The sequence below is a fragment of the Homalodisca vitripennis genome, chromosome 3 (assembly GCF_021130785.1).
Source record: "Homalodisca vitripennis isolate AUS2020 chromosome 3, UT_GWSS_2.1, whole genome shotgun sequence".
Lineage (NCBI taxonomy): Eukaryota > Metazoa > Arthropoda > Insecta > Hemiptera > Cicadellidae > Homalodisca > Homalodisca vitripennis.
In genome coordinates, this window is record NC_060209.1 from 75588251 (window position 1) to 75603975 (window position 15725).

A 15725-nucleotide genomic window follows, 5' to 3' on the forward strand; every position below is an offset into this window, starting at 1 on the left:
GATTTTGAAGAGGTGAGTCTTCTCATATTAATGGTTCTGCTGATACTGCTGAAAGATAAATAATTCTAAATATATTTCAAGTAAGTTCGCTAATTGTTACCAAATGTTAAGCTAAACAAAGCTTAAACTATACAGATAGAATAACTTCCTACATAAAGCTTAAAGATATTCGTATTCAAACAATAATCCATTTATACAATATGAATTTTACAATATTCACCTGACAAAAACACTGCTAGTGCAATATCATGATATATTTCAACCTCACTGTGGAGACCTATTTTCATTTGATTAGTAACAACACCAATGTTCAGTTAACATCTTTTGATTGAAGATGACTTTCCATAGCAAAGCTAAAGTATCTTAAGATTTTATTGTGTTAGCAATATATAGATAAAATGTAAACCAAAAAAATTGGAAATAGTAATGATACCAGCTGTCTAAGAACTGAGAAAAATATATTAATAATTTAATTTGTCTAGTAAATTAAGTCCTCAAAAAGAACTATTTTTCAATCCATTTGTCTGGAAAATACCACTTCATGTTTGAAAAAAGATGATATTTGAAAATGCTGTTACAAACAGCCCTCTGTAAGTTTGAAATAGTAAGTATTTATATATATTGATTGAATATTTTAAAATGCTAGATATTTCCTTTAGCGAAAATGACATGAATTATATGTAGATTGAATGTGGAGCCCTGTGTAGTTATTTTAGTGTAAGAACCAAGTCCCCATTTATAGTTAACCACTTTCAGCTAGTTCCCTACTATATCACCATAATGGTTCATCTCTTTGCTATTGTTGGTTGAAGTGTTAATCAATAATCCAGCTGATTGTGAGGTTAAATCTGTTATTTGAATGTTAAAAAAGTTCCTCCTACTGAAGTTTGCAAACAAAAATGTTGCATTCTAGGCTACAGAAATAAATATATATCAATTAAACAAGATCATTCAAACTCTCTGATGAACAATTAAAATTCAAGAAAGAAACTACTACATTGAAAATAATGTACATAGTTTTTAGACCAAAAAGACATTCTTCTGGTAGACTATCTGCCAGGAGGAAAGACAATGTATTCTGAGAGGTATTGTGACACCAAATAGCTCTGACAGCACTATCAGACTTATGGTATCTTGAAGGAAACTTTTCAAGATCCTGAGAAATTTTTTAGAAAGTGATTGAAAAGTGATAACATAATGTAAGAAACTCTTACTTGTGTAACTGACAGGTGGCAGAGGTTTTGATGATAGGATCAAAAATCAGGGCTACAGTGTAACAAATTAATTGGTATTAATACTATGTTGAAAAATAAGACAAATATTCATATATGTCGAATTAATCCCTAAACCAACACAGGACAGTCAAAAAAACAAATTTTCTGTAGTTTTGTTTTGCTTATAGCATATCATACAGAGTAAACTATGAATCCACTCTGTGGAGATGTCTCTTCAAATATTCACTCCTTGTGATTACACCCATTAACTGAGAAGATTAGATCTGCCCAAAGAGATAAGATCAAACCACCCTGTGGAAAAATGAATTATGAATAAGCTTACTCATCCTTAAGCTCACCAAAATTCTTTATCTTCCTAAACCAATGAATACACTATATGTACATCTTTCTTACTGCAGAGTCCATTACTTTTCTGAACACCTCCTACTGATGATATAATTGAGGCAAAAAGTGACAGGTCTGATGTGATCAAGCGAAAGTTAATTATAAGAATCATTCTGATTATACATACTTGAGGCACTTTGATAGTGATAACATTCCTAATACAAGTGTATTATTATAACTACTCAAAAATCATTATACAGTGTAACCTCATTAATCTGAAATGAAATCGGCTATGAAGATTATAAGAGTTAATATAAAGTTAATGTATTACTTTGTTTAAAAAAAGATTAACTATAGGGAAAATAAAATAACAAATAAAAAGAAATATTATTACTATTTTGTTGAATATTCAGTTATTAGATTAAATTTTGCAGACTGGTTCCAGAGGGTACAATAACATACACATTTAAAGACCATCATTTCCACAGACAAAGCTTCAGACATTCAAAATAACCATCAGCCACTTTAGGTGCTCCATGGCATGAGAATGAGTCATAATATCTATCATCTTCTAGTTTTTCTTTATTGAACTTTTTCACTTTTCTCTGTTACTGTTGAAGAAAAAAATGCAAATACAATTTCTAACATCAGTCATCATACCAATCCTACATTAGGTCTGATGCCAATCATTTACACCTTACAAACTCCATTTATCCTCTCTTAGGCCTAACATTGTTCATCTGTTATATTGTAAGCACTATTCTGAACTGTAAACATATTTTAAGAAAAAACCTTTTATGTAACTCAACAAGTGATTATTCTTAAAGAAAAGTACTTTCTTAACTCTGTTCAACTGAGCTGAATAACCTATAGATCTGGATAAATGAGGTATGGATAATCAAGGTAGTAATTGTTTCAAAATAACTACTATATTTACAAAAGCAGTGATTATAAAACCTGCTTAAGCATTGTAATTCCAATATTTTCATGAAATTATTTGATTTGTGGTGGTTAGTTTTTTCTTCTTTCACACTGATTAAAGTCATAATAATTATTGTACTTTTTTAATGTGGCAGATTATATTATTTACATGGATTATTTTCGACTTACAAACGTAAAGTATTTTTACTGCTGTTTGAAGTACAAAAAGACTGTGCTTTAGTTCTGTTTTAAAGAATTTGGCAGAAAATTACATGATTTAAAGACTAGATTCTTTCCCACATACAAAAATTTAGCATGTTCAGAAAATAAATATTTTACTCATAGTTGTTTCTTTAATGTAACAAGCAACATTTGTTTTGGAATAAAGTAATTAAAATGTAATTCTCAGGTTCAGATATGGCCTGGCCACACAAGAGATAGCTGTTTGCAAAGAGTTGGTGGAGGCAAAAATTAGGAATAATTGTAAGGCCATTTATTGTTACAAACATTTAAACAAGTTAACATTATCTTGGTAATTGTGATTTTCTTCAAATCTATTACAACACATAATGATCATTAAGGATTTTTTTTTGACCAAAACAGTATATAAAGAAAATAACTTTATGAAAATGTACCTGGAGACAATTGTGTTAAAACATGTATTACAAAGCATTGATTGATGTGCTTAGCAATAAATTATCTGATCCTCACATGCAAATGTCAATAATGTCATGATCAATGCTTATATTGACAACACTTCTCTACCATTACATGGATTTGACCACTTATTGCACAGACGGACAGATATATAAGAAAGAAGGACTGCCCTTTGACCTCAAAATCAATAGGGTTCTTTGGACCAAGGAAAACCTGTGTTAAAAGTTTCAACTGTCAAGAACCACTCCATTGAGAGTAATCACACAGACATTGATATGAACAATCAAACAGGCAGACAGACTGTAATCAAGAGTTATCACACAGATGGACAGACAGTGACACAATTTCATTTCATGAAGTCCCTGTCCAGTCCTTAATAATTTCAGAGGGGTTTTTTTTATTTAACAAAGCTCAGTTCTATAGTCTTGTATTTGTGAGTTGTATATATGTTTTCAGATATTTGTACGGATAACCAGTAAGTGCTGAAGAGACTGTTTGAAGCAAACTATGTACAGATAATAGGCATAATTATTATTTATTAGTTATATTAGGATAGAAATTTGTCAAGATTTTTAAAAAAGGCAGAAAGAAAGTAATAATTTTGAAACTAAAGATAAAAATGGACCTGTAAAGAAACTTTATTGCCTTAACTGTCCCAAGTAGCTCCCATTTGCAAAAAACTAATGGTCAAAATCTTTATACATGTTTTCCTGCAGTTATATTTTTAGATACATATGAGGAATAAAAGAAAATGTGTGAGAACATATTATTACGTTTTATCAATGTAATAATAGGTTGACAATACAATGCAGTAAAATTGTACTGTACTGGATTTAAAGCCAGTATACTAAATGGATATGTAGTAAAAATTTCAAAATATACAGGGATGATGAAACGTATTGCAACAGATGAATAACTTTTTTTATTAGCTTTGCCTGGTAAAAATTTAAATCTGCACATTAATTTGGTATCTAAAACCAATTTCTTATTCCATTTATAACTCTTTTCTTCCTCAATGGGGCAGAATAGATGAACATTCTTAAACTTAAACATGGTAATAATTAAACAAAATGAAATAATGAAACAAAAATAACTACTTATACATGCAAAAATATGTAATTTGAACCACGTTGTAAAAAATTGTGAGCACAAAGTCTTAGTATAAAGGATACTAAATATACCATATAATATTTTTTATTTGTGGTGTTTAACAAAAACATAAAAAATTATTAAAGTAATGAAATAAGGGACCAATTATTGAAAATACAGAAGTAAATATAAGTTGTTCCAAGTAGATAAGAGTCAAAAAGTTCCTGTTACAGTAATCTATATTCAGTTAGCAGGTTGATGAAAGAATCATTTTTCTTCCTACTGTTGGCAACACTCCTGATGAAAGCAATACGTTCTATTTGCATTTTTTAATTACAATTATAAAACATGCAGCTTGTTTCTCACAAAAGGGCTTTGGTATTTGTCAGATTTAAAGCTATTTTAGAACATTGTGACTGACATTTTATTTCTCAGTGCCATAAAGAAAGCACATCATGTTCTCTGTTCATTTACATCAAACAACAAGGTGGAGAAATCTCTGATTACACTTAGTCCTAAAAATCACTTGTGTTTCTTCCATAATGATAGGATATTCAGTATAAATGGAGTTGGGACTTCCTATTGAGATCCTGTGTTACATTCACCATAAGGAGGAATAGCGGGATACATCTATATGTCACTCATGCCATCTTGAAAGAAAGGGAGGAAGCTACGTTCCAGCCTCTTTCAGTCAAAAGGAGAAGGAGATGGTACTCCCTCATGTTTAGGCTTGCAAATACTACCTCTAAGGGAGCCTCCCTTCTCCAATAGTCATTCTACATAGTAAAATAAATGTATCGCTCAACCCTTTTACTCCACCTTTTACTCCAATATCTGAACATTTGGAGGTATTCATGTGCTATTCCTGGACATTCATGGGTTTGCCTGTAAGTAAATATTTGCTTGATGTGAATAGTACATTGATTTTTGTTGCACTCAAATTAGGTTCAACTAAACAACCAGATATGAATCCTGCTGGGAAACACCATATTTCACCTCACATCATAATTTTCGTATGTTTATCATACTCGTGTTTTTTACTCACATCTGTTTTCCTCAAAGTATAACACGTTCAAAAGAATTCTATAAAACTACATAGTAATTAAAAACGCTGTACTGTACATAATCCATAGTGAAATAGTATTAATAATTATTTAATTGACAATACATACATTCCTAGAATGGGATCAAAATTGTTATCAGCAGTTGGAAATGGAGGGTATTATTTTCATTCAAGTTCGATACTCAAATGATTTCGTGAAAATTACCACAAAAATCCTTGAGTTATTTGTGCATTGCCATTTTTTTTCACACCCTCTACACATGCTCTTTTCATCATTCCAAAAACTTCTGGTGGTGATTCCTAAAGTATAACACAGAATTTGATGTTGACACTCTGCTCTTGAGATGACATTTTAAAATCCAATAAATAACTTCAATCTCTTGTTAGTAATGACCTGAAGCTTCTGATGATATTAGTGAAAAATTATAAGAGGCATGGCACCGTCACCATTAGTGTTGCCAACTGTAAAAAGAGAAATTTCCTCTTCATAAAACCACTGATTGGATATAAGTAACAATTAAGGAAAATGTTTAACGCATAATATTTTAGGTGAACAAAAGAAATATACAGTAGTAGGCCTAAATAGTTTTAATACCCAACAAAATCAATATAGTACTGTAAACCTCTCACCTTAAGTAAATCTTTTCACTCCTGAAAAAATTACTTCCACACAATAATTCATTCATAATAGCTAACAACCTTGTATTATCAAGGTCAGTGCTAGGATATGCCAATACAGAACACTAAAAATTCTTTACAGACAGTTTGGTTTACATTTCTTAGGCACTACCTCCATCCACTAGACTGACTACAGTAAAAACAAAAAACTAAACTGTTACTAAAAGTATTAGTTTTTTTACACATAAAAAATCACCCTAATAACAGAAATGTTTTCTATAAACATTAAAATCATAGCATTTTTAAAGGGGTTTTTAAAACGTTCTATGGGACAGGAGTGTGCGAGTACCCATTTAATATGTTTCAGTTAATTTTAATAATTTAGAATCTACTTGGTTTATTAAAAATCAATAATTAAATTACAAACTTTGACTATATTGACTCTGAAAAAATTGTATTAAATGTGTCTAAATAGGACATGTTTAAAAATTAAGGAATTAACTAATAGTGAATTTGAAACCAAAATATTCTTGCAACTCAAAAATGCAAACAATATCAAAGTTATAATGTTTGCTAAAACAAAATCACAACCCAGGAATTTTTGATAGGATTTGAAGAAACAGATAATTTGTTATTGAATCTACTACAAAAGAATAGGATCTGATGTATATCTAATAAATGAAACGTATTGAGTATTAAGTATAATAAATGTCCCAAAAGTACCACATCCTCAACAAGAAATGGTTTATGAGTACAAAATTTTCCTGTTGGTACATAATAATTTCATCTGACAATTTTTTGTGGATTTCAAAATTACCTTCTATTTAATCGAGGTGGAGCAAAATTAATATTCAATTTGCCATCGAGTGATATGAAAAGTTAGGTTTTCATGAGACATCTAACCAAGCAAGAAAACTAATTTTTAACACTCTCTCATAATAGGTATGTTTGAGCAAAGGTAAACTCTTAATTCAATTTGACACTATGTAGAATCAAGTTTACTTGGAATTTCTAATTTTCACCATTTTTCTTCTTAAAATAAGGTGACCTTCCATCATCCATTTTTGGGAGAAGAGAAAACTTCTTCACAGGATATTATTTACTTAACTCTAATGGGGACTTGAAATTTATCAAACACTCAAAGTTAACATGGGTGGAGGGGACTTTTGAATATTCTTCATTAAGGACCCGACAGGACCTTATTGAAATCATATTGTTGTTCGTCTGTCTATCAGTCTATCCATCCATCTGTGTGATACCTTTCCATAAAAGGTCCCAGAGATATGAAGCATGTTTCTCTGGTCCCAGGAAGATTGCTATGAAATTTTGGATCAAAAGGCTGAAAGACAGTTTGTCTGTATGTCTGTTTCTCCATTTGTTTATCTATAAGATATGTCTTGCTGAAATGTTATAGACTTGAAATTTGGAACATAGATTCCTCTTGATCCAAGGAAGAACCCTATTCATTATTTAGTCAAAAGGTCAATGGACAGTCCATTCATCTGTCTCTCTTTTAGTCTGTCCGTTTGTGCGATAACTCTTGATAGAAAAGTCATAAAGTCTTTAAAATTGGTATATAGTTTTCTCTTAGTGCAAGGAATAACTATTGGTTTTGGAGTAGAAAGTTCAAATAGAAGTCCTACCATTTGTCTGTACTACAGATAACTCATTTGTTCTGTTCATTACATTCTGTCGGGTCCTTGGGTACTATACATTGGTTTCATCAAGGTCATGATTTTTCATACCATTCTGTATTTAAATTATAGTACTCTGAAACACATTTTTATATTTAATTTTGTGTCATATTGCTTATTTTCTTTCTATTATTTCATACTACACTATATGCATATACTATCTAAGGTTGTTTCTCTATATATTATGTAGTTAACAATAAGTCATTACATTACTAACACACATCAACTAATTAAACGGTGAAAAGTGCTGTATTTTAAAATTGGCCAGTCGCTTAAGAAAATATCGATTGTAAGCATTGTCTTTCTGAATTCACTTTTTAATGCAAATCTTTATTTCAAAATGTTTATTGATTCTTTCAGAACGTTAAAGACAGGGACATTTGAAGTGGTTGGTACTACTCACATAATATTTCTATAGCAAAGTTTTAGAGTACTTGCACACTCTTTACACTATGTTGTGAACTGAATAAATTGTTAAAGGCATGCAATCTCTCACACATTGTTAGGTGCGTAATCCGTAAAAACAAACCAAAACTATGTTGTAACGGTTTTCAAACTTTATACCACTGTCTCATGCATTTTAGAATAAAAACTCAATGTAATTATTGTGATAAACAAGATTGTAAAAGTTGGTGAACTTAAGTGTGGTTTATGTGTATAACTCATTCATTACAGTTAGTTGGGTGAGGCAAACTACTTATAAAGTTAAAAGATAAGAAAAGGTAATAGCGTGAAAGCACTCAAGTGCACACTGACCCGCGTCTGCTCCTGCATGGAAACATTCAAACACATTTCACTATTTGTCGGCAATCAATCAAAATAAACACTACATCTACCTACAGCCTATTGTTATTACGGTCAACCTAAACTGGTAAAACATTGTACATTTTATTGGTGTATTACTAAACAGCTTGCTAATACAGTAATAATTAATTGTACACTTTCAGTTATAATTATGCATTAACCTTGATCCCAGATTTAAAACAATTAATTACAATTGTTAACTTTCAGGTCTCTATTTTGAAAAGAAATTTTAATCTCATAAATTATTAATTTTTAAATTTATATATTATTTTATTGCACAAGCAACATTTTATTTGATACAACATTTTAACTATACTGACGATTCTTTTCAAATAACTATTATAACCTGTACCACATATATTAGGCTGATTATAAAAGCTATGCTTTGAAAATCATACAAGGTGTGACATGTAAATTGAGTACAGAATGTACTGTTGAGATATACTATACAAGACATATACAAAATTACAAGATATGTTTGAAAAGTGTTATATTTTTTATGTTTATTAATAGCTTATTTAAAAAATGAACATTTAAAAAAAATAGATATCCCTCTTAACCAGTCAACTAAAAACTAGCAGTAATATTTTTTTTATTCAAAATAGTGGCTAGGGGCTAAATGAGTCATTTCTTGACCTATGTTTGTACAACATTTTTTGTAATGATCCATACTAGCACCCACCATTTTAAAATGATCTAAAGTCCTAAAGGTTTGTGTCTAGTTATTTATGAAACAGTTGAAATTTAGATGGAATGTATTATTTTCATTATTATATACATTTATTAAATGTAAAAAACTATAATTTTCATTTTAGTTTTGTATTGAAACGATATTTTTTTGTATCCTTTTAGTTGATGTTTGACACAAGGTGAAATATGATATTTGAAGATATTAAGTTACCCCTAACATTCAATTTTGTAAAAAGAGTAAATAAAAAAATATTAAAAATTAATATCATTTTAATCTCATAAATTGTTATTTTTTATTTATATATTTAATATGTATATATTTTTTAATTTTAGATTTCATACAAATTACAAAAATGTATTATGGTGTCACAATACAAATATTGCAAATAGATACCTAATTGTAATTCGTCATTATCTATTTTACATATAAAGTAAGCAGTAACCATTATGAAAATAAATCTATTCACAGGATATCAGTGAACTTAGATGTAAGTTGATTCCAAAATGTATAATACTGTAATATATACAATTTGGGAAAAGGTATTTGTCTGACATTTTGTGTAGGAATCAGGTAAAAGTTATTTCTTTAAACATCACTAAATTTGTTCTTTGTATTCACTTGTATTTCACTGTTTCACATAAAGGAAGGTTTAAGTTTGAAGATTTGGAAATGTTCAGCATCCTCCCTCCATGGAAAAATGGTCAAAGATAAAAAATATGTTTCAACCGATTCCCTTACAATTTTGATTTTAATTTCACTATTTGGTTGTGAACTGTGTTTATTAACTATCATGTCCCACTGCTGTTATTCCTTACTTCATTAGCCAGGACACTTCCTTGATTTCTCTTGTCAACCAAACAAATATTTTTCATCATGAAATGAAATATTTTAGGTAAATTTAACTGTACAAGATATGTTTTTGAGTAAATACTCTTTTGTTATGTAAACTTTCTGTAACATTTTTATATCCATACTGAAGCAACACGCTTATCTACTTTTTTACATTGTTACAACCAATATTAAAGCACTTGCCATATTGAAAACCAGCCTTTTTAATATCATCATTCTAGAAATTTGCCCCTGATTTAATAATGCCTGCAGTAACAGTGTTTTACTAGCATTCTCTTAATTGTGGCATTGACCTTGAAAGTGATTTTTAAATTGCAAAAATATATGGTAGTCATTAGGTATTAAATTGTGGCTATATGAAAGATTATTGGATCGTTCCAAACCAAATATTGTGATGAGTTCCCAAAAGTAGTGTCAGTTGAATCATGCCATATCACGCTTCACCTCTAATTTATATCATATTAATTTGTGGCTGAATTCTGAGCAATTTCTTCTGTAGCAGCATCATGTCTAATAGTGACTTTAATCCATCCCAGATCACATGTTCCCTGACACATTGTGTTCTGAAGTATCACAACCTTCCTCGTGTTAAGCCTAGGCCTCTATTGTTTTATAGAGAGATTCTATAACACGGGTTCTTACTAGTAATATAGTTGTTTTTTATTAAATTTCAACAATACAATCTTGACATTGATACTTTGATATAAATTTTAATGAAACCTAATTGATTCTACTAAGAGGTGTAGCGAACGATTCACAGAATTCTAATTATGAGTGTAAACAACTCTTTTGAGTTCTGTAGCTAGAGTAGTAAAAGAGAAAACGTTCCTTTACATTACATTAAATATGAAACTATTTCCTTTGTTAATTGAACAGCATGACTATTTTGAAATCGCTGTTTAAATTCCCTACAGTTCATATATAAGCCCGTATTGTCAGAAGACGGCTTATGTAACCTAATTTTTATCACTATTTTTAGACTAAATATAAAATCTAAATAAAGGTTTTAATTAGTTTTTTATGTTATCTAATGTCTTAAACTTTTTAGGATTGAGTATAAACTGTGAATAATAAGTACTAGTATCATACAATATTTGTTTTAGAAGGGACCCAAACTAATGAGACCATAATTTTGGTGTAAATAATATTGTTTTTGTATTATTGTTAAAATATTGTCAATAGCACTCTCTGTAAAGTATATTAATTAGTCTGTAGCCTACTGGCATGTCTACCTTGTTCGCTCATCTGTTTGCTGTCAGAATGTAACCCTTAATTGCAGTAGTAACTGTTTGTTTTATGGTAAATTTACTACTTAGTTTTCTATAAAAAGCGTACAAAAAAAAAAATTGAAAGACATCATACAAGTGATCAACCGATAGTGTATGGATTCATCTTTGTTTCAAGGATTCCACAACAAAGAAAAGTAATGAAATATAAACTTGTGAAAACAATAATACAGCTGAATGATTATAAAGAAAACAAGAAATCCTAAAGCCTTGTGAAGGAGCCAGAGGGAGAAATTCCTTATGCAAGTATCGTGATGACTGCCTACTTTCCAGACAGTACAAACAAATCCACCGATAAGATCAAAAGGTTCTTAAAAGCACAAAATATTTGAAGAATGGAACGTTTTGTGTAGAAATGATGAGGGTTAGTTAGTGCTGCTTACTTGAGAAGGAGGGTCCATGGATCAGCTACAAGCTTTGGAAAATTCAGCTAAGGCAGAAAATAAAACATCAGGAGAACACTGAGGACTCCAAAAAGGTGGGGGAAACCTCAGGAAAGTCTGAGACCATCACCATTGTAAAGAACACCGCTGAAGAGATGAAAGTGGAAGAGAGGCGACAAAGGATTCAGAGGAACCTGCAAATACCTTAACAAAGAGATTTGAGGACAGTGCAGCAGTGCAAAAAGAAACACCAATTTGCTCCCTCTTCTGGAAGAAGGAACCCACTCTGAAAGGATCATCGGTTTCGGCCAGAGGGAGAAACACCACTCACCAGTGGAAATATAAAGGCTACTGCAGTACTGCAGAGAAAGAGGTGTAGCCCTCATCCTTGGCTGTGACAGGAACGCATACCACATCTACTTGGGCAGCACCAATATTAACCCAAGAGGTGAGGAGCTTCTGCAATTTATATTTAGTAATGATCTTGTTCTAGAAAATAGGGGATCTAGTCCCACTTTTATAACTAGAGTAAGAAAATAAGTTCTGGATTTAACCTTACCTAAAGGACTCAAAAACATTAACATAGTCGCACATTTCACAGGAGGCTTCACTTTTGGACCACTTCCCCATTAGGTTCAACATAGAGGCCGGAGTTGAGTTGAATGTAAACCACAGGATTCTATAATCCACGAACTGGACTGAGTATAAAGTGACCTTACCAAAGGGCTGGAGGAAATAGAACCCCATCAGAAAAATGAATTTTAACTAGAAAGGCCAGCTCAATTAGTAGAGCAAGACAATATAAAGGCCTATGAGAATAACTTCTGCCTCAGACAAAACAGGTTAAAGAAAGATGTGCCTTGGTGGGCTAGGAGGTTAGAAACACTCTAAAACAAGACTCGAAAACTACCAAATAGAACAAAACGGACAGATGACTGGATCTCTTGCCAATAAGCCCTAAATTAATATAAGAAAGAAATGAGAAAAAAAATCAAATATATTTGATGTAATTTAACTTTTCATGTTTTACAAATTCTAATTCATTTATTCAGTTAAAAGTATTTTCCTAATATACTTAAATAATATATTGTTTTTGAATATCTTTAAAACTAATGGGAAATTTTAATGTAATGATCCTAAATGTTCTACATTCTTAGACTATATTATAAAATTTCTCCATGGAAGGAAGACCCATATCCCTTGTTTATTTGGGGGGTAGACCCTACTCCTTTCAAAATATCTGCTATAAAACTGTTCCCACAGTAAAGTTTACCACTACACCACAGGTGCTAATACATTAAACAGAAATTATGATAAAAACTAAAATTATTTGTGTACAATATGAATAACTTTAAGTCCACTCAATTCAACAGATGGAAATACAAGGGAAGCACATCCCTTCTAAAAATATTGGATATGAGTAGATTTTCATTGTTATGGAAAACAAAAAATAGTAAATAAGTGCTATCAGGCTTTTTTATTTAAAAAAAAAAAATTCTTTTATACATGTTACGAGTTGTGAATCAATAATAATGCAAAACAAACATAACTTTTGAAAATTTCAATACACCAGGACTCAATGTTGGTTTTAAACTGACATTATCTTTTATTTTATTATAACTATGGATGTAATTATATTTTGTGTAATGAAATGAATGAATGACTTTCAAATGATAATCAGATTTTAGTTTGGGAAAGAACAGCAGTGAATAAGACGTTCAATGAATTGCTTCCTGAACGACTAAAATAATACCCTAATTAATTGACAGGATATTTGTGCACTGCACATACTATAGGTCACTGAAGAAAACAGAAAACATATAGACATCAACAAGTTCGATTGGTAAAAATAAAACTGAATATTTCTGAAAGTATAGTATAAATATGTTATTAGGAAGATAGTAATTCATTTGAGTAACCTGTTACTGTGACATCAGTTTGTATTTATTATTATATCATTCTCTCAATAGATTAAGAAGAAAACCTCTAGTGACAGAGCCTCTCTATTTATTGTGCAAACCAGGCAACATACCAGTGTCCACTCATGATCTATATGAAAAACTCACTACAATAAAAACATTAAAGGTATGGTGAATATTTTCGCCACGCTATAGACGTGTTTTGCTCTACCACAACACTGATCATTCCCTAGACAGTGTTTACCTGATATATCTCAATCAGAACCATAACAGCGGTGGGTAAGGCAGGAAGAGAATGGCAGAAGGCGAATAAAGAGAGGAGAGAAAAGAAGGGGAGGTAGGATGACTTGCCTGACCTGATTTACCTTATCAGTATCGAGCCCCTTTGTCATAGCCCAGGTGGACACCACGTAGTCCATAACTCGCTCGGACAAGGCTTTGGGTACCTCATGGAGCTTCATGAACTCCCGCACGTTGTTGAGCATGTCATGGTACTTGGCTGTGGCAGATGTCATCTGCTGGATGATTGTTGTCACATGACCAAAGATGGTGGCGTATAACAGTGCTAAAACCAATAGTTTAGTCAGGTATTTGCATATCATAATAGTAATTAGTAGGGCTATGATAATAATTAACTAATTTAAATTATTAAGTGGAATATGCCTAAGCATTTAGACTTAGAGGTAATCTTAACAATGTATTAAAAACTTTGTCTTAAAACAATACTATAGAAGTTTATCGGGGAGGGGGGGCAGCAAGCAATAGAGAGGGAATGCATAAGAGGAGGGGATAACAGGGATGTCAATATTATTTATTCTTGTCCAGCAGTGCACATCTTCATTGCAGATATTGTTATTGAAATATTTCTTCCTATTTCCTGATTTATTGTGTTCGGCAGTGTTATTAATTTCAAAAGGAAGATGCTGTGGTTTGTGGATATTGTGTCTTGTTGCTTTACATTTCTACAATAGTGATGGTTTGCTAGCTGAAACTTCAGACAATTTGTGATCATAGATATAGAATTTATGTATTTTACTGATTGGTACTATCTCAAAGGATATATTTTGTTTTAGCCGTCAAGCACAAGTGCAGGGCAACTGCTGCAACCTGTGTCGATGTCCGGAGGCATTACTGTCACCCCATTCAACTATTAGTATATATTTTGGGTTTTCCAAAACTTAATATTGTTTGTGATTTTTTTATTTTCTTTTTAAAACATTAAATTCCTTTTGAAAAAGTAACATTATTGCAAAGTTGCTATCAAGATAGCAGCAATTACTATCAAAACTGTTTGGCTGGGTTGTCATGGTTGCTAATTGTTCAATTAGCATTAACCCGTTTAATCTTCAGAAAAGGAAATTGGCAAATTTGTCACAGAAACATATGATTGGATAATGTAAAATTGTATGTGACAAAATAGTTTTTGAAGATAATGTTCAGTCTTCAAGTCTTATGGCCTTCTCCTAAGATGCTATGCTAACAGTGTCAGGCAGTTTATAGAAAACTATAACAGTCTATAATAAACTATGAAACACTTTTTCATACTTTTTTGACTTTATAACGGTCAAGTTTACATCAAATGTTTTTTTAAACATTTTTGTGTTATAACATTTGAAAGTTCATAAGAGTTTATATGGTAACAAAGCCACCCATTAAAACTATTTTATGGTTTCAAGAACAAAAAATACATGGTAAAATACTATCTATCGACAATAAAATTTAAATACAAAATGCAGAAGGTTGAAAACAAGGGCTCCAGTATACAGTACCGCTCAAATTAATTGGAACACACACGGAATTTCACTCTTTTTATCATGCGACAGTTGGCATCACTGCTACATCACTTGTATTGAACAAACTAACAACCTAACCTCAAAAGCAGTTAGTGCACATGTGATTCTTTGTGTTGAACACATTTTCAGTGAAGTATTGTGTGAATTGTGTTATTGTTGCGCGTTTTTCTGTTTGTTTAACAAACTATTATAGTTTTTCAATAACTCAACTGATGGATACCACATCTAGAAAACGTAGCAAGATTATTACACTACATCAGTATGGAAATATATCTCAGAGGATGATAGCTGAAGAATGTAAAGTATGCCTAGCTACTGTTAACCGAATTGTTAAGCAATTTAATGAGACTGGCTCCTTTTCTGTTAACAGAATAGGATATTGTGGTCGTAAAAGGAAAA

The 15725-nt window shown here is 31.2% G+C and overlaps 1 protein-coding gene across 1 annotated transcript in view; it reads right to left on the reverse strand.

Moving 5' to 3' along the window:
• Positions 1-15725, reverse strand: part of LOC124357069 (potassium voltage-gated channel protein eag) — a 220641-nt gene that overhangs the window by 32094 nt on the left and 172822 nt on the right. The window contains exon 9 of the mRNA XM_046808475.1: positions 13899-14098. Coding sequence (XP_046664431.1) covers positions 13899-14098 — 200 coding nt within the window. The remainder of the gene's footprint in view (positions 1-13898; positions 14099-15725) is intronic.